General features: G+C 38.8%; 1 protein-coding gene across 2 annotated transcripts; it reads right to left on the minus strand.

Annotated features, from left to right (window-relative positions):
- Positions 1 to 1590: 1590 nt before the first annotated feature.
- On the minus strand, positions 1591 to 25256 carry LOC120301285 (contactin-5-like). 2 transcript variants are annotated; one of them, XM_039328320.1, is made up of 5 exons: positions 24924 to 25252; positions 15102 to 15362; positions 10493 to 10786; positions 2832 to 3092; positions 1591 to 2526 (listed from the first exon to the last, which is right to left on the minus strand). In XM_039328320.1, exons 1-5 carry the CDS (start codon positions 24979 to 24981, stop codon positions 2429 to 2431), a joined length of 972 nt encoding a protein of 323 aa, XP_039184254.1. In that variant the 5' UTR covers positions 24982 to 25252; the 3' UTR covers positions 1591 to 2428. The 2 variants fall into 2 exon arrangements, with proteins under 2 accessions (XP_039184254.1, XP_039184255.1); XM_039328321.1 differs by lacking the exon at positions 15102 to 15362 and having other exon boundaries at positions 24924 to 25256.
- Positions 25257 to 25471: the final 215 nt, after the last annotated feature.

The raw sequence follows: 25471 nt of genomic DNA on the forward strand, positions 1-25471 counted from the left end.
TCAAAAGCCAATAGAATAAAAGGGAGTAGCACAGCTAAGGAAAAGGGGGAAAAAATGGCGGATTGCGTTGTTTGGCGACCCCCGTGAAATGGTCGTTCGACCCCAAATGGGATCCCGACCCACAGGTTGAGAACCGCTGCACTACAGGGCTGTGGCCCATTCAGAACTGGGATGCTCAAGCGGCGGGTGTGCATGCATGCAACACATCTCCACTTATGTGAGCAGCAAATGCACATGCCCACCACATGTGCAAATGGAGTTGTGTGGGCTTATACACACGCCTGCCACTCACACAGAACTATCCCCTCTCCCCTCTCCCCCTCCCCCACCTGTCTGCCAAGCCAGAAAGGTTGGGGACCCGTGATTTAAAAGCATCAAGGAAACTTCCTCCCCAGATAAGTGATTTGTCCTAGATTAGCCTGACCAAGAGAAACCTATATGCGGGTCAAGAAGCAACAGTGAGAACCGAACACGGAACCACTGATTGGTTCAAAATTGGAAAAGGAGTCCGGCAAGGCTGTATACTGTCGCCCTGCCTATTTAACTTATATGCAGAGCACATCATGAGAAAGGCAGGGCTAGATGAATCAAAAGTTGGAATTAAAATTGCCGGGAGAAATATCAACAACCTAAGATATGCAGATGATACCACTCTAATGGCAGAAAGTGAAGAGGAACTAAAGAGCCTCTTGATGCGGGTGAAGAAGGAGAGTGCAAAAGTTGGCTTGAAACTCAACATTAAGAAAACCAAAATCATGGCATCCGGCCCTCTCAATTCCTGGCAAATAGATGGGGAAGAAATGGAGGTAGTGACAGATTTTATTTTTCTGGGCTCAAAGATCACCTCAGATGGGGACTGCAGCCAAGAAATTAAAAGACGCTTGCTCCTGGGGAGGAAAGCTATGGCAAATCTAGACAGCATACTAAAAAGCAGAGACATCACCCTGCCAACAAAAGTGCGTATAGTCCAGGCCATGGTTTTTCCAGTTGCAATGTATGGCTGTGAAAGTTGGACCATAAGAAAGGCTGAGCGCAAAAGAATTGAGGCCTTTGAACTATGGTGCTGGAGAAGACTCCTGCGAGTCCCTTGGACTGCAAGGCGTTCAAACGGTCAGTCCTAGAAGAGATCAACCCCGACTGCTCTTTAGAAGGCCAGATCCTGAAGTTGAAACTCAAGTACTTTGGCCACCTAATGAGAAGGAAGGATTCACTGGAGAAGAGCCTAATGCTGGGAAAGATTGAGAAGCAATAGAAGAAGGGGACGACAGAGAATGAGATGGCTGGATGGAGTCACTGAAGCAGTAGGTGTGAATTTAAATGGACTCCAGAAGATGGTAGAGGACAGGAAGACCTGGAGGAACGTTGTCCATGGGGTCGCGATGGGTCGGACACGACTTTGCAATTAACAACAACAGCCTGACCAAATTGCTTTCCTCTTCTCCAGGGGATACTCAGACACACCTCACAAACCTCCCACCGCAAAAAAAGTCTGCATCACTGATACATTTCTACAATTTGAGTAACGCTTTTTTTTCTTTCAAGCAGAGCCTTCAGTTACAAAGAAAAGTACAGACTTCCACAAGTCTAAAATCATTTTAAACAAGATATTTTTATTGATAGAAGCAAAATAGAAAAAAAACCATCCATAAATGCAAGAATTTAAAAATAAGTAGTCATAATCTCTAGTTTCACTTCTCTGGTATTTTGCATAAGATTGCAACCAAAGGCTAAAATTATTTCAATGAAAGATGTGAAATTTTGTAAACTTTACTTATTAATTGACACGGGGCAGCCTGTATGAGCTGTAGCAAAGCAAAAGGGAGAAGGATAAAATAGATCTGTTTAGAAAATGTAGACAACTCAATTGTTTATAATATATTAAATATAGCAATTGAAATCCAATACGGAGTTAAAAATGTGTGACGTATTAATTTGCCTACATTATTCAAATTTTGATAACTCTGGGGAAGACTAAAGAATCCTACCTGAAGTCACTGGGGATCCATTTTCACATTCTGAGATTTCAGCAGGTATAATCCTTATATATATTATATATATATGATACTTAGCTCTAAGAACTAGAAACATTTTTTTTTCCTATTCCCAACTGTAAAGCACTCAGGTACCTGAATCTCATACCTGATACAAGTTTTGCTTCTACCCAACTTCTTGCTTTGGCTTGGCACACATTTCAATTTCTCTAAAAGTCCTCAGGTGCTCAGAGGAACGTTTTCTGGTTTCGGCAGTAATTGAATGTAGATCAGGCACCGTAGAGGAGATTATCCAAATTCTGCCTGTGCTGCTGTGTAGACTTGTGAATGAAAACAAAGATTCCTTCTCATTCTGGCTTCTGCTGTAGCTGGAAAGGGATCCCCTGCAAATTCTGCCTCTTCATCCAAAAGGAATGCCAATCTGCCCACTCTTATAGTTATCGTTTTCGGCAAAAGTAAAAGACACCACCAATGATGATTGAGCCCAATACTAACATTGTTATCACCGGGGCTATAACCCAGTTGCGAGACTTCCCTGCAATAGAACATAAGGGATGGCTTGGACCTTGTTATAGAAGAGCTTCCCAACTTTCTGCATATGTGTAATTGCACTTTGCTATTAAGCTGATATTTCTCTAACCAATTCAACCAAAACCCCATTTCGTTCTTTGACTGAGGAAACCACAGAGCTGATGAGATTGCTATCTCCAACCTCTGTAGTAATATTTCTCCTCCTCTTCAGAATTATCACACAACCCCCCCACACACCTATTAATTTGCAAGTCAAGTGTTTAAAAAAGGAGAAATGTGAAAATCTGAAAGTAAAAACATTCATCTTACCTTCAAAGACAATGTCAACCTGTGCTGAATTCTTGCCATAAACATTATGTATTAGGCAACGGTAAGTCCCATTATGGAACTCCTTCGCTGAATGAACCGTTACTATCTTATTGTTATTTGAAAATTCCACATTAACTTTGGAGGGAAGATCCCAGGAATATTCTGGATGGGGTTTTCCTTTAGCATTGCATGTCACCACAATTTTTGAATCCACTTTGTAAGTCACATGAGTAGCTGATATGCTGACATTATAAGGGCTAGCTGCAAGAAAAAAACAAAAAGGTTAGTCCTATTTGCCATTTCATGTTCAGCATCGATTGACAGCTCAGAAATTTGAACAACCAAGACTGGTCGATTTCTCTGTCTACTCTTCAGACACCACTTTCCTATCAGGTATTTTGTGTTATTTTGTGTTCTGTTCTGTTAATAAGGATTTGTCATTAAACATCTGTGGAATGAACACTAGACATTTTAGTAAAGGATAGCTGAAATTCTTTACTAAATTCCTCAGTATGCTTCTCCCACAGCATTTCATGAACTGACCATGTAATTGCTTTGTTCCATGATCAGTTCATGAAGCACTTTAGGAAAGATAGCCTCTGAACAATGAAACATGGGCTGCTAGAGATGGCATTTTTATAATGAAAGAAGTATATGTAAGAGATTTGAGTACCGCTTTAATCTAAGCAAATATCTTAATTTTTTAAAGAGGAAAATGAACATTAGCCAGACTTCAATGCTACTAGTGTTCCTCCTGCTATGAATCTATGGATAGTGAAATTTCTGAGTTCATAAAAAATAATTATAAGATGTTACACTGAAAAAACTAACCTAGTAATGGATGACAGGCCAGAAGATCTATGCAGTATAACACCATTATTACCCAGTCATTAGGGAAGGTGAGGTGTACCAGAATTGGGTGTGATCCTAAGAGTATGGGACAAAAGAACCCCTAGTTTTGACATAAAGTGCAAGCATGGACAAGCTATAAAGTTAGCTTCATGTTGTCTGTGCCAAATTATACTAGTCAAGTGGAAGAGAAGATCTCAGCCTGCTACACCCTATTCTCACTTAACTGTGCTGAACACCAGGAATGAAACCAAGTGGTTTCCCATAGCTATTCCTCCTCAGTAAGTCAACCATGGCAAGGATGGCAAGCAATATCCATTGTAAATAAGATGGCAAGAGCATCCTTGCCCTGGGGATACATTGTCATTACATGTATACGTAAACAGTTTCTGCAGAAGCCCATGGTGCTTCTGAAATCTTCACACTCATTTATCTGGTCAGCAATGTGACAAAGAATATTTTCCTGCCACAAGAGGGAAATAGGCTTCACCAATAGTCTTTGTGAGAAAGAAGGGAAAGAAAGGTATGCTTGATGGGATTGCTTAAATGCTGCTCTCACTATCAAGGACAAGTCCTGGGACTTCCGGTGGTTAAAGCGGTGGAGATGGCGGCTACTTTGTAGCCGTCCTCCTGAGAAGGTGTCAGATCCGCGGAGCACAGCGTTTACCAGCTGGCCCGCGGCTCGCAATCCCCTTCCCGGGCGAAGGGAAGGGGTAGAGATCGCATGAATAGAGGTAGAACCTCTTAACTCTCCCTGGATTTTTATTTTAGGGGGGTAGAAAGAGGGTTCCCTCGGAGTTCATTGCCTTCTCCGCCTCTCAGCTGTCTTTGTTTCTTCGGAAACAAAGCGAGACGCCGCTACCATCTCCGTACTTAAAGAAACCGTGAGTAATCTTAAACCGGACAGAACTGTTTAAAGGATTTTATTTATAGTTTAGCTTTATTTTATTTTTTTTAGTTTATTTAGTTTATTTAGTATCTGCTGATTTTTTTTTATTTTTTTGAGCTTTCTCTTTTTTTTCGGGCGGAAAAGTGAGAGTGAAAGTAAAATGGCGTTTTGAAAGTTTTTTTTCCTTTAAAAGACGGATCGGCTGAATTGTTGTTTAATACTGCTTTTTTTTTACTTTTTTTACTTTTTTATTCTTGGGGACTTTTAGATTGATCTTATTTTATTCTATTTTATCTTATTTTTAATTTTTTTTTTGGATTACTTATTTTTATCGGTATTTTTAAGAAGAAAGGAAGATAAATTAAAATGGCTTCAAAACGACAACCAGCTACTGCAGCTTCTAAAGTAACTTCTTCTCCTGCTACTTCTACTGTGCAACAACAACTTAAAATAATACCCTCAGTGCAGCAACCTAAATCTACTCCACCTTCACCTCCCCCATCTGGCACATCAGCACAAGACATTAAAGAAATAATGGTAAGTGCTGTCTCACAGTTTAGGGAGGAAATGAAACAACTTTTGGACCAGAATAAATCTGAAACTAAGGAGGAAATGAAGAAAGAGATGAAGGAGCTTTTAGAACAGAATAATGCTATTTTGAGGGATGATATACTTCTAGCTCTATCTGGAATGGCCTCAGTGGTTGTGAAGCTGGACTCCAGAGTAGAGGAAATTGAAGAAACAGTTGAACTTTTGGATTATAAATTTCAAGATATGGAGAAAAAAGTGGAGACTTCACAAGATGATATTCTTATGTTCCAGTATAGACAGATGGAATATGCTTTGAGAATAAGGGGTCTGAAAGAAGATAAAACTCAAGATTTGATGGAAATGGTGATTAATGACTTGGCTGTTATTTTGAATATTGATAAAGAAGAGTTACGTGGGGATGTGGAAAGAATTTATAGAGTTAATTCTTGGATTGCAAAACAGAGGAATTTGCCTAGAGATGTGGTGATATATTTTGCTAAGAAGTCTTTGCGAAATCAGATTCTACAAACTTTTTATAATAAAAGATTTCAGATTGCTGCCCAAGATATTATTATTTTAAAGGAAATTCCACCTAAAATTTTAAGAAGCAGAAAAGATTTTGCTTTTTTAGTAAATGAACTTAAAGCAAGACAAATGCCATTTAGATGGGAGATTCCGATGGGCATTGTTTTGAGCCATGCGGGGACACGTTATAGACTTAATACAGTTGCTAAAGCTAAGGAATTTTATAAAACGGTCCTGGGAGCAGGCTCTCCTTTGCCCATGATGCATAAAGTCTTGAGTGACAAAGAGATGGAACAGAAATCTGAAGGTACAGGGATGATGACTGCTGGACAGGTGGTATGGATGTCTCAACCAGAGGTTAAAGAACAGAGAATGACCCGTGCAGCACATAAACGTAAAGAAAAAGAACAACAGAAAAAAGAAAAAGAAAAAGAAATTGAAGAATCTACTCAGCAAATTGCTTCAGTGCCGGTGGGAGGAGCAAGACCCAAAAGCTCTGCTACATATTCATCAGCAGCAGAATTTGAGCGGATCTTCTCCAGGCTGAAGGCCAAGGGAGATGGCAAAGCTCCTGTCTTGGAATGTTAATGGATTAAACATTCCTCAAAAGAGAAAAAAAATTTACCACTATTTGAAACAACATAACAATGATATTATTTGCTTGCAAGAAACTCATATTACAGCTAAAGATCAAAAATATTTAAATAATCCTCGCTTGGGATCTCATTTTGTATCTCCCGCCCCTGGGAAGAAAGGGGGTGTGGTAATCTATGTTAAACAGAATCTATCCGCTACCTTGTTAGAATCAGATCCTTACGGAAGATATGTTATGCTTGAACTTGGTTTATATGGCAAGAAAATTCTTATTGTGGGGTTGTATGCACCAAACCAGCAACAGGAGCAATTTTATAGGTTACTACATCAGAAAATAACTTTGTTGGACTATAGATCTGTGATTTTAATGGGAGACTGGAATGGTGTCTTAGATATACAAATGGACAAAAAAGGCTCTTCTACCTTTTTTAAACAGGCTAAATTACCTAAAGCCTTTTTTGATATGAAAGAAGATTGGGAATTGAGAGACTATTGGCGTGAACGTAATCAAGAAGAAAAGGATTTTACGTTTTTCTCAGATAGACACCAATCTTTCTCAAGAATTGATTTCTTTTTGATCACAACAGATTTATACAACAGGGTGAAGAATGTAAAAATTTTTCCTAGGACATTGTCCGATCATAGTCCAGTTTGGATGGAACTGTTTGTAGAGAAGGAAGATAGGAGATCCTGGAGGGTGAATGAGAATTTATTTAAACAAGAAAAAAATGTTCATAAATTAAAGGAATGTTTAAAGGAATATTTTACTTTAAATATGAACAAGGGAACATCAATGTCAATGGTCTGGGATGCAAGTAAAGCTTTTATGCGTGGTATTTTGATAAAAATGAATAATTTGCATAGACAGAAACAGACTCAGAAACGGAAAGACTTGGAAGAGGAGATTAAATTAAAAGAGAAACTTTTAATTTCAAATCCCTTAGATGAAAAGGTTAAAGGAGCTTTAAAATTGTTAAAAACACAATTTAACATGCTGATGGCTGATCAAGCTGCAACTAATTTGCTATTTATGAAACAAAATACATTTTGTAATGCTAATAAACCAGGGAGATGGTTGGCTTATCAGTTAAGAAAAAAACAGAAACAGAGGAATATAGATAAAATAAATTATAATGGTAAATTGGTTTATCAGAAAGAATTGATTAAGAAATCTTTTTTAGAATACTATCAAAAATTATATAAGGGTACTAATATTCAAATTACAGATATAAATAATTATTTAGGCAAAGTTAACTTTCCTAAATTAACAGAAGATCAGGAAAAAAAGATTAACGGTTTAATTACTAAGGAAGAAATTGTTACAGCTATTAAACAATTGAAATTGGGCAAAGCGCCGGGTACGGATGGGTTGACATCTATTTATTATAAAGCTTTAGTAGAAGAGATGATCAACCGTTGTGTGAACTGTTTAATAATTTATTACAGGGGTTAGAGATCCCTCCATCCTGGCGTAATGCATTTATATCATTGATTCCAAAAGATAGTCAAGATCTTACTTTGCCTAAAAATTATAGGCCTATATCTCTTTTAAATGTGGATTATAAAATTTTTGCAAAAATTTTAGCTAACAGGCTTATGGGGATCTTGCAGCAGTTTATACATAGGGATCAATCGGGTTTTATAACTGGAAGGTATATGAAGAATAACGTTAGACAAATTATTAATTTATTAGAGTATTTAGAAAAGAATAACCAAGTCTCTGCAGGCCTGATATTTTTGGATGCTGAAAAAGCCTTTGATCAAGTGAATTGGCAGTTTATGCTGTGTTTAATCAAGGAGATGAATTTTGGACAAAATATATTACAAGTATTATCCAATATATATCAAAAACAGACTGCTCAAATTATTGTAAATGGGGGTTTGTCAGAGGCTTTTGTAATAGAAAAAGGAACAAGACAGGGATGCCCGTTGTCTCCGTTATTGTTTGTTTTAACACTGGAAATTTTGTTGATTAAAATTCGGGAGTCTCAAGAAATAAAAGGAATAGAAATTAATAAAAAAGAATATAAATTAAGAGCCTTTGCAGATGACTTGGTTGTTACTTTGTCTCAACCTGTTTCTTCGGTGGTGAAATTATTACAATTGATTCAACAATATGGACGTGTTTCTGGCTTTAAAATTAATAATAATAAGACCAAAATATTAGCTAAAAACATGACTAATGGTGATAAACAGGCTCTAGTTAACTTAACAGACTTTGAAATTGTTGATAAGGTAAAATATTTGGGGGTTACATTATCTGCTTCTAATGTAAAATTGTATAAAAATAATTATGAAAAGCTGTGGATGGAGGTACAGAAGGATTTAAAAAACTGGAATAATTTACAGTTATCCCTTATGGGCAGAATTGCAGTTATTAAAATGAATGTCCTGCCAAAGTTTATTTTTTTGTTTCAAATGTTACCTATCTTAAAGAACGAACGTAATTTAGATGAATGGCAAAAAGGTATTAATAAATTTGTTTGGGCAGGGAAAAAACCAAGGGTGAAACTTAAAATAATGCAAGATTTTCGTGAGAGAGGTGGACTCAAGGTACCAAATATGAAATTGTATTATGATGCTGTAGTATTGACATTGATTAGCGACTGGGTGAATTTAACAAATACAGAAATACTTCATTTGGAAGGCTGGGACCTATTTTTTGGATGGCATGCCTATTTAATATTTAATAAAAAAGTGGATTGGGTTTTTAAGTCTCATATTATAAGAAACTCTTTGCTAAGAGTGTGGAGAAAGTATTATAAAAGTGACTTCAAAATACCATTATGGGCTATACCTCGGCATGCCATAGAAGGTATAAGGAAAGGGGTAAATATGGACAAGGTCTCTTACGTACAGTTATTAAGATGGGATGGCCAAGACTGGCAGTTAAAATCTTTGGAAGAGTTAACACATGAAAACTTAACTTATTCATGGTTCCAATATAGACAAATAGTGGATAGATGGAAGATGGATTGTAAAATGGGCTGGCTTAGAGAAGATGAAATTTTTTTAAAACAAGTAAGAGATCAAAGGCCAACCCATATTAAGAGAGTTTATGGGGTTTTAGTGGAATTAGATTCAGAACTTGAACTAGTTAAAGATTGTATGATTAAATGGGCACAGAATATTGGTGAAACGATTTCAATGGATACTTGGGAACTTATTTGGATAAGAAATGTTAAATTCACACAAGCGCAAAATTTAAGAGAGAATTTTTATAAGATGTTTTATAGATGGCACCTTGACCCAAAGAAAATGTCCATTATGTACCCTAATCTACAGCCGAAATGCTGGAGATGTGGATATTTGGATGCTACCTATTACCATATTTGGTGGACGTGTAAGCATATAAAAGCTTTTTGGATTAAGATATGGTGGAATATTCAAAGAATTTTTAAAAGGAGGGTAAAATTTACTCCGCAATTATTTTTACTAGGTATTGTTATTGACTGTGATGCTAAGGAGGTTATATTGATGTTAAATTTGATTACAGCCGCTAGGTTGTTAATAGGACAATATTGGAAGAAGGAATCTTTGCCTACTTTACAAGAATGGTTTCATAAAGTTTCGTATTTGGCAGAAATGGCAAAGATTTCGGCTTTCTTAAAGGAGCAATCTCAAGAAAAATTTTTTGCGGTATGGGAAAAATGGATAAATTTTATACAACATAATTTGGATATGGAAAAATATTATTTAGCCTTTTTATAATTTGTAATGATTGTTTTTTCTTTCTTTCTTTCTTCTTTTTCTTTTTTATATATATACATTTTTTACGTATTATTATTCATATATTTTTTTTTTTTTATATATATATATGCTTTATTCTTCGTCTACTTTCTTCTTTCTTCTTTCTCTCTCTCTCTTCTCTTTTTATTTTTTTTTTTCTTTTTTAGTATATATTATTCATTTTAAAGTTTATGTTATGTATATTATTATTATATATATTATTACTGTGATTTTTATTATTATTATTAATTATTTTATAAATTGCAAATGTTATTTTTAAAATATTTGTTAAATAATCCTATATTCAGTTCTGGGAAGTCGGGGGGGGGGTGGGGTGGTTGGGGAGGGGGGGGTGGATTTTTATTTGTAAAACTTTTGAAAAATTTCAATAAAAAAAAAAAAAAAAAAAAAAGGACAAGTCCTAGATTTTCCAAGCTAGGACAAATTGCAGGAGAGAAGCATGACATCTAATAACAAATAACCATCCCTAGTCTGAAGGAGGAAAAAAAAAAAGTTAAACTGTCATGCAATAAATGCAACTTACCCACAACCTTCAAAGTTTGATTTGCATTTTTTCTCAGCACTTGTGCACCCAACAGGAGGTTGGCCTCACAGAGGATCTCAGCCCCATCATCCTGCTCTAAATTAGGCACAAAATTGTACTCCACAGATGGTTTTCCATGGCTACTGTTCAGGGTATGGCCATCTCTGCTCAGGGAAATGTTGCTGTGAGATGGGATGGAGCCCCTCACCTTCAAGCTAGAGACGTTGCACACGATTTTTTCCAAATGATCGTTCAGAACTTCAGAAACTGGATATATTACTGGAGTAGAGAATTCTAGATTGGAATAACAAAAGATAGCGTTGATCAGTATTTGGAAAGATAAACCGGAGTTAGCGCTTCAAAGAGCTAGGCAATCTTGGCCTCCTAGAGGTGGTAATTCCATCAAGAATTTATATGCTGTTGTTATTAACATGTTGTTTCCAGACATTATAAAAGCCTCACTAGATGGTCTAATGCAGCGGTTCTCAACCTGTGGGTTGTGACCCCTTTGGGGGTTGAATGACCCTTTCACAAGGGTCGCCTAAGACCATCGGAAAACACATAATTACATATAATGCTTCAATTTGTAACAATGAAAATACATCCTGCATATCAGATATCTACATTGCGATTCATAACAGTAGCAAAATTACAGTTATGATGTAGCAACGAAAATAATTTTATGGTTGGGGGTCATCACAACATGAGGAACTGTATTAAAGGGTCGTGGCATTAGAGAGGTTGAGAACCACTGGTCTAATGAAAGAACGAGGGATGAATCCAAATCTAAAGTGGAGAAACTTATTCAGCCTCCTTAATTAGCACCAAGCATAATCCCTGGGATTTATCTCATCAAAGTGTTCAGCTTCAATGCATTGCAATAACCAGTGGGCTATGCCCTCAGATCATGTCTGTTTCTCCTTGCGGTTGGCAACTGCTTCCTCATTGCTCAAAGGACCCTATCCAGGGGGTTGGACTAGATGACCTCCAAGATCCCTTCCAACATTATTGTTGTTGTTGTTGTTATTGTTGTTATTACTCTACTACTACTACTATTACAATTACTACTACTACTACTACTACTACTATTATTATTATTATTATTATTATTATTATTATTATTATTATTATTATTATTATTATTATTATTATTATATTCTTTCCCTGAAATTCCAGATCCCTGAAATGTCTTTTTGCATCCCTTCCTTACTGTGCTATCAAAAGGATGGCATGTTGGTTTGGTACCAACATTTAGCCATTCTCACAATTCATGACTGTCTTGATAGAGGGGCCTGTTTCTCCACAAAATAAGCACCAGCTTATGCCTGCTAAAAAACCATCTCTTTACTAAAAGTCAGGTGGAAAGTTGCTTCCTCATATCTGTTCTGGTCCACGAGCATGCTCTTAGTCACCCCAGATGATGATGGTGATTGTTGTTGTTGTTGTGGGGCAAGACAGATAGATCCCCTTCTAAATAAAGCACCACAGAGCAACCTTCCTCTATTTTAAATCACTAATAATACCACTAGGACTTATGTGGAGCCCATAGATGCTTCTTCTTGGAAATAAGGACACTGCCAGAAGCTGCTGCTTTCCTCTGGAGTTTCCAGTTTCCTGTTTCCTTATGCAGTAGGGAGGGCGATTCAGTATAGACAAGTTTGTTGCCATGGGTGTGGTGATCCTATGAACTGGATAATGGACCCCATCAGGATTAATAGCTTATTTCCAGTTATGGGAAGAGGAAGAGGAAGTGGAAGGGTTGTGATTATTTGTCTGAAATAGCTGATTAATTTTTGGCTTGATGCCTGGAGATATATATATATATATATAAGTTAGATGTAGAAGAAAGTATAGGTTGGTACAATAGATTTCCATCAGGGACCTTTTTTCCTGATATTAATTGCATGGATGGGAAATTGTATTATCTAAGATCTAATATCCCTGTTTTTGGAACAATGTGTTCTACTGGTGCCTGAGTTAGAAAACTAAGGTAGCAAATTCATTTCAGATTACGATTCAAACTCCAAATATACACATGTGCATTGTTACGATTATATTTTGATAAGAAATAACCTCACAGAGAGGTAAAATGTATACTTATATGGTTCACACTATCTTGGTTTGAATCCATCTTTTCTGAACAGCCTACATAACCAACCTAAAAAGAAGATAAACTAATGATTCTTGTTTCATTTCCAAGATATATAAATGCTTACTTTAATGAAGAGAAGGACGAGGGGGGACATGATAGCAGTGTTCCAATATCTCAGGGGCTGCCACAAAGGAGTCAAGCTATTTTCCAAAGCACCTGAAGGCAGGACAAGAAGCAACGGATGGAAACTAACCAAAGAAAGAAGCAACCTAGAACTAAGGAGAAACTTCCTGACAGTTAAAACAATTAACCAGTGGAACAACCTGCCTCTAGAAGCGGTGAATGCTCCAACACTGGAAATTTTTAAGAAGAAACTGGACAGCCATTTGTCCGAAATGGTATAGGGTTATCTGCCTGAGCAGGGGGTTGGACTTGATGACCTCCAAGGTCCCTTCCAACTTTGTTGTTGTTGTTGTTGTTGTTGTTGTTATTATTATTACTGAATGCTATCTTGAACTGGAACAAGCAAAATGCTGAGTATGTATGATAAACAAATCCTACATTCAGGTTATATAACAAACCATGCTGAAACAAAAACAAAAATGAAAGAGCTAGGAAAAATTAGTTTTATGTCTATTGGAAATAGAGAAAAATCATATTTCTATTGATATATACCAGTGATGGTGAACCTTTTAGAGACCGAGTGCCCAAACTACAACCCAAACCCCACTTATTTATTGCCAGGTGCCAGGTGGGTGTGGCCCACTGGGTGGGCATGGCTGTGGTGGTCATGGCAGTCTGGTTGGGTGTGGCCAGGATGGGCGTGGTCATCTTGATGTTGCTCATGGGGAGGGACACCTGTGGGGGCCTGGCAGGGTTGTGGAAGATTCAGGTGGTCTCTGGCAGGTGGGGCGGTAGTCAGGAGGCTCGTCCTGCGGGGTGAGGCAAGGCAAGGCGAGGCAGGGCAGGGCAGGGCAGGGGTGCCATTGTCACAGGGCAAGGTGAGGCAGGGGCCAGGGTGGCTACTGCCTGACACCATCAGCCCCCACACACAGAGGCCAGCAAGCGCATGGGGGCCAACAGTGTCTGTCAGCAGCCACAGCCTGCTGGCTCCTTTACCGGTGAACTCTGGGGCTCTCTGATCTGGATGGACGGACAACAGCTGAGGAGGCAATGCAGTGGGTTGTGCCCGGGAAAAGGAGAGCATGCAAGGCCAGGAGGGATCGGATGCTGGGATGCATCTGGCCACATGGGACCTCAGTGAGTTAGAGGGCAGCTGGTTGAAAAAGGATGGTTGCCATCTTTGGGGCATGGTGTGCGTGCCCACAGAGAGGGTTCTGAGTGCCGCCTCTGGCACGCGTGCCATAGGTTCACCACCACTGATATATATCAATAAAACTACTTTAATACTACAGTGCAAGTAGAAGATTAAATTGCTGTATAATCATAGCAGAAAGACATTAAAACCAAGTTTTGATAGTTAGCCTGGGGCCCTGATAGGGGCACTCTTTGTTGGAGCTGGCTGGTGGACCCTAACACAAAAGATGGCACCACTGTATCAATCTTGCCTTTTAATATTTTAGTATTTATCATTTTAATTGTAAGCTGCCCAGAGTCACTTTGCAAAGTGAGATGGATGGCATACTTAATTTAATAAACAAATTGCAATGTATTTTTCTCATCTTTTGACTTTTCTTGTTTCATGACAGCATCTTAGCAGCCACTTGGTACAGGGATGTGAGAGAACATCTGGAGAGTATGAAGTTTGCTACAGGAAAGTCCTGGGGACGTAGGAAGCACAAGAAATTCAAAACAATTCTGCCCTGACTGGGTTAGGAACAGGTTGAAATAGAGAGAAGCTTTGGTATATTTTCAGTTTCTGTTGGAATTTTCTTAAGTGCATTACAGTACTTTTGAAAACTAGTGTCCCCTGTTTCCTGACCTTGTCTACCTTAAAGGCTGATTAAGCTCTTCCCTATAATGGTCATTCTCCATGTTCTCAACAGACTTTCAAAAATTCCAGTGTGTCCCCCAGCCCAAAAGAGGTTCGAGATCTTGATGCCTTAGAATATAATGGTCAGAAATTCTGGAATTTGTCATCCCACCATATCTGAAGGTCACTCAGTGGGAACTACTGTTGCATGGCCTTTGTGATGTCAGTTTACACCGAGAGCAGAATCACCATGGATCACCAGAAAGGCAGAAGCCAGGTTAGACCCTGCAGACTTCCCAGATCAAATCCTTTTAAGAGCTGGAAAGGGCTCTAAAGGTGAACATAAATCAGTCTCAATTATTGCCTTGCGTGAACCTCCTTTCTGAGCTCCACCAACAACATTAAACACCATGCAAAGACACAGCAACACTAGTTTGCCACTATTTTATAGTTGGTGGGAAAAAATAAGCACAGTGCTTCTACTGAATTTTTTTTTCCAAAAACCAAATCTAACTCAAGCCTTATGATACCTTTTAGTTCTGACTTTGGAATATATATAGTAAACATAAAGTGTAAATACTTACCGTAAACATAAATTACTTTCTTGGTGTAGGTTTGATTAAAGTCTCCATAGTTAACTAAGCATGACAGTGGAAGTGACCATTCAGTCACTCTGGCTATATACAGATTAATCCAACCATCTCCCTTCTTGAGCACGAATGGAAGAGCCACTTCCCATCTGAGTTCAGAATAGTTGCTACATGAAACTGTGCATGTCAGATTCAAAGAAGCCCCAAACATCACAGCATTTACTTTGGGATGGATGCTGACTTCACATGAGCGCACTAGAAAAACAATAACAGGATGCAAAGAAAAAGTTACCCAAAAGATCTGCAGTTCTAAAAGTATGTGAAGCAGGTTCTAAAAAAGATATTTTGATGAAAATTAAATAAGCATTCTGGCCTACAGATAGTCCTGATTTATCAACCATTTGTTGAGGAGGAGGAGGAAGAGGAGGAGGAGGAGGAGGAGGAGGAGGAGAAGAAGAAGAAGAAGAAGAAGAAGAAGAAGAAGAAGAAGAAGAAGAAGAAGAAGAAGAAGAAGAAGAAGAAGAAGAAGAAGAAGAAGAAGAAGAAGAAGAAGAAGAAGAAGAAGAAGAAGAAGAACTATTTTATTCTTTATTAGTAGTTCCTTGTGGGTTGAGGATCCCCTGAATCAGATGACTTTCCCCTTCCTCTATACTTATTCTTCCTGTTCTCCTCTGCTCTTTTACATTTCCCAAGCAGCTGCATCAGGCTTCTTTTTTAAAAAAACTTTCTTTCACTGGAAAAAATTTGGAAAAAATTTTTCATTTCCTGTGCTCTAGGTAGGACTATAGATAAGAGACATTTGTACAGAGAAGACTGTTTCAGCTGACTTGGTAATTTGCATGTAGGGGAAATGTTATAGGTTCAAAATACTACCAAGATATCTGAAAAAACACAATCCAAACACAAAGTAGCTATTTTTCATTCAAAACAACTGTGTCAAGTGGTGAAGAATTTCAGATTTTTCATGTGAGTATTGTAACCCAGGGGTAGGCAACCTTGGCTCTTTTATGACTCATGGACTTCAAATCCAAGAATTCCTGAGCCAGGCTGGCTCAGGAATTCTGGGAGTTGAAATCCACGAGTCATAAAAGTTGCCTACCCCTGTTGTAAACCAATTCAGACAACAGCGAAATGTTACAAAGGTTAAATTTGGAGCTTCCATTGGCAACAAAGACTATTACTGATGCAGTTTGTCAGAGAACTCACAAAAATAGATCCATAATTCCTGGAAAGTCATTTAATTGAGATTGCAGTGACAATCCAGCAGCAGAAAGTTGCTTTTGTCATTTAATATCTATTTTACATCCACAGAGATTGTTGATGTTACATGGCTGTGACATTGATCTTTCACTTTATAAGGACATTTTAGATCAGTGGTTCTCAACCTTTCTAATGCCGCGACCCCATAATACAGTTCCCCATGTTGTGGTGACCCCCAACCATTTATACATCACCGGGTGCCAGGGGCGTGGACAAAGAAAAGGGGAAAAAAATGGCGGACAGCCTTGTTTGGCGACCCCCATGAAATAGTCGTTCGACCCCAAATGGGGTCCCGACCCACAGGTTGAGAACCACTGTTTTAAATCATTCAGTTTAGATAAACCTGTACTGCATTTTCCAGCATCAAACCCAAGAAAACTTGCTATAAAGTATAAAATCTCTCCTTGTGAATGCTTGATTTATGATATACTGTAATTTAGAGAATTGCAAAGTCTTGTATGGATTTCGGTATGAGTTTTTATCAGCCTTGTGAGGTACTGTGTTCCAGATAGAAGCACCCCGAGAACTAGCTGTAACTTTACTGTAAAGTTACAATAACAGGAAATTTGCAGATTTGAAAGTACATCTCTCCCACTAATCTATACAGTTCAAGAAACTAGGGAGGGTTGTTGTTTTTTTGAGGCATTTGCCATGTCCTGTCCTTCTGTGAATTTAGCTGCCTAGACCAGGGGTAGGCAACCTTGGTTCTTTTATGACTTGTGGACTTCAACTCCCAGAATTCCTGAGACAGCATGGCTCAGCTTGGAAACCTCTCCATTTCTCCTCAGCATGGCTGGCTCGGGAATTTTGGGAGTTGAAGTCCACGAGTCATAAAAGAGCCAAGGTTGCCTCCCCCTGGCCTAGACCATTGCCTAGTCTGCAGCTCTTCCTCCTGTCTCCCAAAGTCATTGCCACAGGCCATTACAGAACCCCAAGCTGTAACCTTTCTTAGAATGCCACATAACCTCTCCTACCGACCAGCCACTCTCTATGTTTCCACTAACATTTTGTGCTGGTCCTGATAAATGACAGTATTTTCAACAATCTTAATCAGAGGTTTACCTGGCTGTGTGTGTGTGTGTGTGTGTTTGTGTGTGTTACAGTATTAGCAAGAAAGTGGTTTTCTGCTTCTGAGTTCTCCCTAGAATAATTGGGAAGCCAATACAGACTGGGAAAGAAGGTGCTCTTCCATCTACCTTGTCTCCCTTAAAAGGCAGGCAGAGGCAGGGTTTGCAATATTGAGACCAAATGAATAAGCACAGTAGGAAGGAAAATACTGTAGGCTGAAAGATCAATCAATCAATCAGAATAGAGCTGGAAGGGACCTTGGAGATCTTCTAGTCCAACCCCTTGCTGAAGCAGGAGACCCTATACCATTCCAGACAAGTGACTGTCCAGTCTCTTCTTAAAAACCTCCAGTCACAACTTCTGACAGCAAGCTGTTCCACTGGATTAATGGCAAAGAGTCATCCTAGTAAGGATTTGTTACCCGTCTAAAATATTTTGCTGCATATTAAGTTCTGCCCAAGCCAATATGCCTACTGAAGGAATAGACAATTGGGCACTCTCCATCCTTTCTGTATGGACTGAGACTTGAACTCAGCATATACACTAAAACAACATTGTCCATAACACCTAGAGCAGTGGTTCTCAACCTTTTTAATGCCGCGACCCCCCAACCGGTCATAAGTCGAGGACTACTCAACCAGTCGTAAGTCGAGGACTACTCAACTGGTGCAGCACCGTTTGCAGAATGGGACTTTTGGTGGGCTCAGCAGGGCAGAGACAGCCTGGACAATTCCTATTGGCTTTTGAAAGCCAATAGAATTATACTCTATTCAATAGAGTCTATTCTATTGGCTTTCAAAAGCCAATAGAATAAAAGGGAGTAGCACAGCTAAGGAAAAGGGGGAAAAAATGGCGGACTGAATTGTTTGGCGACCCCCGTGAAATGGTCGTTCGACCCCAAATGGGGTCCCGACCCACAGGTTGAGAACCACTGATCTAGAGCCAAAGGGCAGTCCTCCAACTGATTAGCAATGGGAAGAATGCCATCACTTCCTCCCCAGTTTCTACTGTTGGAGGGCTAAGGGGCACCCTTCAAGCTGTATAGCACCCAGCTCCAACCTCCACCTCTTTACCTTTGCTTATCCATTAGCCAAAGTCACCACCTTACTTTGATTAATCGCATTAGTATGTCATGTCATGTGATTATAAATAATCAGAGAGTAACCACTGAGTTACCAGTGACCTCTCCTTCAAATGGAAGGCAAGGCTGGAACAGTTCTGTGCAGAGAAGTGCATGACTGAAAAGCACAGAGTGATAGCCTTTCATTCCCTTCCTGGCCAGTTATATGGAGCCGTTAGTTTCCCACTTTGTCTATGGTGAACTACAGCCCCATTAAAAGGAGCAGCGATCTGCTTGTCAACATTTATTCCACAGAGTGGAATAAGCCAAGACAAAAAGGAAACAACTTGCCCGAACAGGTCCAAGGGCAAGATTCCAAGAAAAAAAAATAGTTTCCCATCAGTTCACAGCATGTTCAGTCAACTCTATGAAAACCCCTTTACTGTAACATTGATCACATTCTTGCTTTCTACTTTTTTGTAACATGCCAAGAAATAATGCACACTTTAAAATCACACATCACTTTCCCTTGGAATAGAAATGTCTTCCTGCCATTGTTGTACTGAGCCAGACCCACTGAAAAAAGACAAACAAAAATTTTGCAGTGGAATTCTTGGCAATCAATGCTAAGTTGGCTTCCTTGTACAACTCTGTTCTGAGAGCACACCGTGCTGCTGGCCATCCACGTCTTTTGCCAAGTGTAAGTATCTGTCTGCACCTGGGTAGTTAGCACACAGAGACAGTTTTTAACACTTTATAGGCTAGGTCAGTATTTCTCAACCTTGGCAACTTTAAAAGGCATGAACTTCAACTCTGGGGGATCCCGGGAGTTAAGGTACACACCTCTAAAAACCGCCAAGGTTGAGAAACACCGGGCTAGATGTTTACCCCCTAAAGTTCACCATTACCCAAAGCAATCTCCACTTTGGTTGCCTAGACAGCATTGATACAGTGACAGGGGCAGGAGAGAATGAATAAATTAATATCCCAAAGGTGCTGGACTTCTTGGATGAGAACCTTCTTGGATAAGAAGCAAAATGTTTTCAAGGAAAGAAAAATCAAGGAAATCCAGTTGCCTTTTGAAAAGCACCTTTGGGATAACCATGACCCAAATGATTGAGAATCTCCACAGATATGAAGAAATTAATAGTGTAGTAAAATTTCATTGGAATTCATTTGAGATTGTTTAGCATGATCCATTGAACACATTAATAAGCCAAAGAATATGTGCCAAATTAGAAGTAACAGAAGAGGGATGGGAGAAGGAGATACCTCCTAGCATTTTGTAAGGGGCAATAGTGAAGTCTGGAATGAAGTCTGAAGTCTGAATTAACTTGTCCTGCATTGTGAGAATCCAACTAAGGGGGAGTTTCATTCCACTGTGGCAGACAGAGAACAAAATATTGAAACATTTTGTTCCATCTTTCCTCAGACTCCCTCTTCCAGATACATTGAGATTAGCATTTTCCAAATTCTCAGCCTATTTCATTTGCTGAGTTGGCTGTTTCCATCCATCCTTGAATCAACCAGAAATTATGTCAGTATGACAACTGCTGTCTCGCTTGCCACTCATAGTCAGCCACCCAGTAATGGGTGACAAAGCCTAACAGATTATAGATAAGACAGAACATGGTGTCAGAATTAGGAGGAGAATGCAACTGGTGCAGCAAAGGATGACTTATTGGTCTCACCCATGGACGGTGTGAAAAAGGAAAGGAACACCATAATGTTAGGGTAGGAAAAAAAAGTGCTGCCATGGCATTTGTGTACTGTAAGTAAGCAGAATTTTTTAAAAAGGTCACTTGGTTTCATCCTTGCTTGAGAGCTGTTACTCCCTCTCAACTGAAAAAGAACGGAAGAATTGGGGTTAGCAAACAATTTGAGCCATACTGGGGAAGGAAAAAAAAACCCCTGCTTAATATTCTTCAGCATCTCTGCCTTCCACTAAAGATAAATAATCTGACATATGGATCTGGATAGTATCAGAGATTTCTAAGGGATCTAGACAAACCAAAATTAGATCTATTCACCAGTGCCTGGTAATTCACAAGATTGTTTGTGGTGGGAAAAATAGGAGGAGGAGGAAGGTACTGTAGGAAGTCAGCACACACACACCCCAGAGAAGGAAATATTTTGGGGGATATTAAAAAGTAGAATATTATATTTCCCCAAAGGAATAAAATGGAGAAAAAAGACAGAAACCATCTCCCCCAATCTGCCCCAAGCAGAAACCAGTTTTTAGAAATGCAGATTTGGTGATTCATTCAGGAAGACTGGGGCCAGGAAGCTTGGATCTGATGGGATTAGAAAGACAAAGACTCCTAAAATCTACACCCACCCACACCCAAAATCTAAAGACATGATCTTAGGACAAATAGGATTAACCAACCACCATTAGAATTCCAAAAGGTATCATCAGCATGGATCTGAGTGGTAGGAGCAACACCACTCATTTGAAATAAACAAAAATTGCAAGCATGTGTTTAGATTGTTTCTACATGTACGTTTCTACATTTAGGCAAGAAAAACAAAATGTACAGGTATAGTATAGATGGTACCCAGCTCAATAGTAGTAACTGTGAGAGGGATCTTGGAGTCCTAGTGGATAATCACTTAAATATGAGCCAGCAGTGTGCAGCAGCTGCCAAAAAAGCCAACACAGTGCAAGGCTGCATTAACAGAGGGATAGAATCGAGATCACGTGAAATGTCAATACCATTTTATAACGCCTAGAATACTGCCTTCAGTTTGGTTGCCACAATTAGTTTTATTTATTTATTTGTTAATTAAATTCACATAGCCATTCATCTCACTGAAGGCAGCTTTGGATGGAGCAGAACAATAGATTAAAAACAGTAACTATAAAAATGGCAAATATAAGTATAAAAAGTAATAAATATCAAAACATGCAAAAAGACCAATTTGGAATTATATAAACAAATAACGTAATGTTTTGCTTTAGGAATCAATCAGAATAGTATCAATCTTAATTGGTATGACCTTGGACAATGAACATTCAAAAATAGCAGCAGCCCAATGAAATTTGAGCATCGAAAATGCAAGGGATTTGGAGCTTCAACTGCAGGAGGGGATGCTGTATTTTCACCATATTCTTGAGTATTTAAAATGCTTGTACTAAATATCCTTATATGGTATTGTGAATTCAATATATTTTTCCTCCTGATTTGGATTAATAAATCCTGATTTTTGGATCTATGAATTACGCATTATTTTCTGATTTACTATTTATTAAGTCTGAATTGTTTTAGTCAATTGTACTTAAAGTCCTCTGTGGACTGACTCCAGGTTACTCTCAGATGCCATCTGCCCAGTCTATGTGGCCAAGCAGGGAGAAATTGGTAACCAATTGCAATTGTCTGCTTGGCTGTTGCTACTGAGCTGCTTTAATTCTATTCTCTCAGTGTTGAAGTGCAAATATTATATTTTTGCCCTGCAAACTGTCCAGAATCTTACAATCCAGGCAGTAGATAAATCCTTGTAAATAAAAAATTAGAAAAAAAAGATTTATTAAAAACACATCTTGTCTTTAACTCAGGTGCACAAGGTGGTGTACATAATCTTCTATTCTTCCTTTTTTTTCCCCAACAACACCCTTGGGAACAGAAGCATCCTAAAGATCCAGTGCTTTTGTCAAAATGATGAAAGCAATGTCATGATGCCAGCAACATCCCTTTTGTACATATTGTAGATTCAACCTCATGAGAACATGTGGAAAAGTAGCAGAGCTTGTACTTCAGTGGAGGCATAATTACTCTTGCCATTCACCCTTCGCTTCTTGTGATGTAGGCTTTGATGAGAAAGCTTGACTGTTCCAACGTTATATGATGAACTTCTGTGCCTAAGGGTGGATTTGAACCAACATGTCTCTCCAGTCCTAGGCAACACAGAGTGGACAATAATTGTTTGTTCCTCATTCTCAGCAATGCAAGGATCGTGGATGTTTTCAAACTGTCATGAGGAAGTGGAAAAAATGACTTAGAATACAGTTTGGGTTAAGGCAAGCCGTTCCACTGGTTAATTGTTGCCATTGTTAGGAAATTTCTCCTTAATTCTAGGTTCTTCTCTCCTTGATTAGTTTCCGTCCATTGTCCATTATCTTGCCTTCAGGTGCTTTGGAGAATAGGTTGACCCCCTCATTTTTGTGGCAGCTCCTCACATATTGGAACACTGCTATCATGTCACCCTCTGGTCTTTCTCCTCGCTAGACTAGCCATGCTCAGTTCTTGTAACTGTTCTTCATATGTTTTAGCCTCCAGTCCCCTAATCATCTTTATTGCTCTTCTCTGCCCTCTTTCCAGAATCTCAACATCTTTTTATAGTGTGGTGACCAAAATTGGATGCAGTATTCCAAATGTGGCCTTACTAAGCCTTTATAGAGTGGTACTGGTACCTCATGCAATCTTGATTCAATCCCTCTGTTAATGCAACTTTGGATTGCATTGGCTTTTTTTGGTTGCTGTTGCAGATATATGACCACATCTGCAAGGTACCATAACAAATTGCTCTCCCTTGACATATACAGGAAAGGTTTTGAATTTCATGAAATGTGATAGAGTTTTTACTAACAGGACACAATCCAGCAAAATACAGTATTTCCTGGCATTACTGTGTCCCCTTTTAAACAAATGGGAACTGTACTTTCTTTCAATAAGGCTTACATAGGCTTACATAAAGGTGCAGTCCACCTTTATGTTCAGAAATTACTAAGAAATAATGCTGTCTGGATTTCCTTGCAGTCTCCATTTGCACCTAATGGCCCATGAACATGCTCTGGAGATCTCCTTTTCCTGCTGTGTCTTCTTGAGTTTGCCTTCAACTCATTCCCTACCCAAACCTGAGCCAACCTTAAGGTGCCCTCAGCTAGTAGTAATCTTGAGCATTGTCCTCCATGGTTATTTGGCTTGGGCAGTAGGAGAATCTAGTTCTTTCAAATCAGGCTTTCTCTTTATCTGCAAGACTTGTGAACCAATCTTGGCTTGAAGACATATATTGGCCTAAATAGCAGGTGACCAATGATGACAGCAGCAATGCACTAATTATAGCCAGAGAGTGGACTTTCTTGCTGCTGCTTCATGGTGCAATTCTCCCTTTGTCTGTCAGATTTTGAACCCAGGTAGTACTAGACGTCTTATTCGCTGATAGGCAGTACAAGATAGTTATGTGATTAATTGGAAGGTAGATTTTTCTCGGCACTGCACAACCCATCCCCTTGATCCTCTAAACTGTGACTTGGATTACTTCACATGGGTTTAAGGCCCTTTCAGTAGTATGCTAAACCCATGTTTTAAAATAGCCTGCTTTAAGAGATCACAGGTGACATGGGAAGGTTGCAAGGTGTACCAGGAATCCTATATAGCATCACACAAGCTCTCCCATATGTCTGTCAGCTATATAGTATGGAAGGAGGAAGGCTGAACTACACTATGTCACCCCCATGTTCCGGTCAGCAATCAGTAGCTAACAGCTATCAGTTGTGTGTGTGTGTGTGGGGGGGGGGTTATGGCCAAAAGCATTTCACAATCCTTGTTGTTCAGAAAAGTGATGTATATTTTCCTGCTGGGTGGTGATGTTTATTGAAGGAGACAAGAAGAAAGCCAAAGAAATTCACCCAAATCTTTCTTTAATGTCCCCTGCACACAACATGTAATAATACCCCCATACAATAGCATCCTTCCTATGGCAAGACAAGGATCAACAATAAAAATTTTATGTCGTACTGTTTTCTACTGGCTGATGAACTAATGGATGGCATTTCAGCTGAACCAGGAGAGGAGCCGCAACTTAAGGTAAAATATTTTGATAGACCAAGAAACCTTAAGCTTTGTTCAATCCATTTCATTTTCATATGCACACACATAGTGCATGCCCACTGAATCCTTACTGACTGAGCATGAAAAATGTCATCAGAGAATAGCATCAGAATCACATATATTAGCAATTTAATGTTCTTATTTCCTATAATCTAAGAACACTCTTTTTTTAAAAAAAAAAGTCTCACTGTGTAGCCTAGCACACACTTTGCAAATATTATACTATACTTCGCTGCAACTCTCACATTTGTCTATTCTAATTAAGGCTCCTGTAAGTTGTAGCTGTATCAGAAATTTCCCCTTCCATAGAAAATGTTATAAAATGTTAAATATGCTACATTATCTCAGGTAAACCAAAGATTTTTTTTTCCTTTTTGCTATATACTCTAGTATATTGCCAACCCTTTAATGTTAACTGCATGCAACTTTTCATTGGAGGAAATTCATTATACATAACATTCACACAAATTAGGATTCTCCATTTCGTGTGCTTTGTTCCATTTTGCTCTTTCGCTAGTCAGCTTCTAAATTCACCAGCTACGCCAAATGTAAATTCAGTTGTTGTTGTTATTGTTGTTTTGAATATTTAGTACTTACTAGTAGGCACCCAGAAGACGAGAAGGACGGTCGTGATATGAAGCAGGACAGTTGTCATTTCAACCAGCTTGAGGGACCAAAAACTGAAGCACAAAAAACCTCTCACTTAGTCAGATGAAGGACAGTCAAGCTTGATAAATGGAATGAAAGCAGTACTAAAAAAACAGCATGTCACTTCAGGAAATATGTGTTTCCTTTACTCCACCCGCTCACGTGCTTATTTCCCTGAAATTTTAAAAAAGAAAGAATCTACGGAAGGCAATAGAATTTACAATTCTTAAATAACAGAAAATGAAGGGACCCAGACTTAAATGTCACTACCATGCACCACTTAGCATTAAAAGTTGCATCAAGACAATTCTATTAGATGTCGGTCACACCTGAGGAAGTTGTTTAAACTATTGCCTTAAGCAATATTACCGTTTCCTTCAGTTGGTGGCTTCCTGAATTCTTTAAGACAATGGATCACTTTTATTCAGTTTTCTGACTTTTCTACTAACTCAGGTGAAAGAAATATTACAATGGATAGAATTGTTTATTTTGAGAAA

The sequence above is a fragment of the Crotalus tigris genome, unplaced genomic scaffold, assembly GCF_016545835.1.
Source record: "Crotalus tigris isolate CLP2741 ecotype Arizona unplaced genomic scaffold, ASM1654583v1 scf7180000024375.2447938, whole genome shotgun sequence".
NCBI lineage: Eukaryota > Metazoa > Chordata > Lepidosauria > Squamata > Viperidae > Crotalus > Crotalus tigris.

What these genes read in the sequence shown, in the direction of transcription:
- LOC120301285 (XM_039328320.1), bottom strand. Translation starts at nt 24,981, where the DNA reads ATGACAACTGTCCTGCTTCATATCACGACCGTCCTTCTCGTCTTCTGG. An exon ending in GAAAGTAATTTATGTTTACG is followed by an intron (nt 10,787 to 15,101) that starts GTAAGTATTTAC and finishes ATTCCAATCTAG; the next exon opens with AATTCTCTACTCCAGTAATA. An exon ending in GGTTGACATTGTCTTTGAAG is followed by an intron (nt 2,527 to 2,831) that starts GTAAGATGAATG and finishes GTTCTATTGCAG; the next exon opens with GGAAGTCTCGCAACTGGGTT.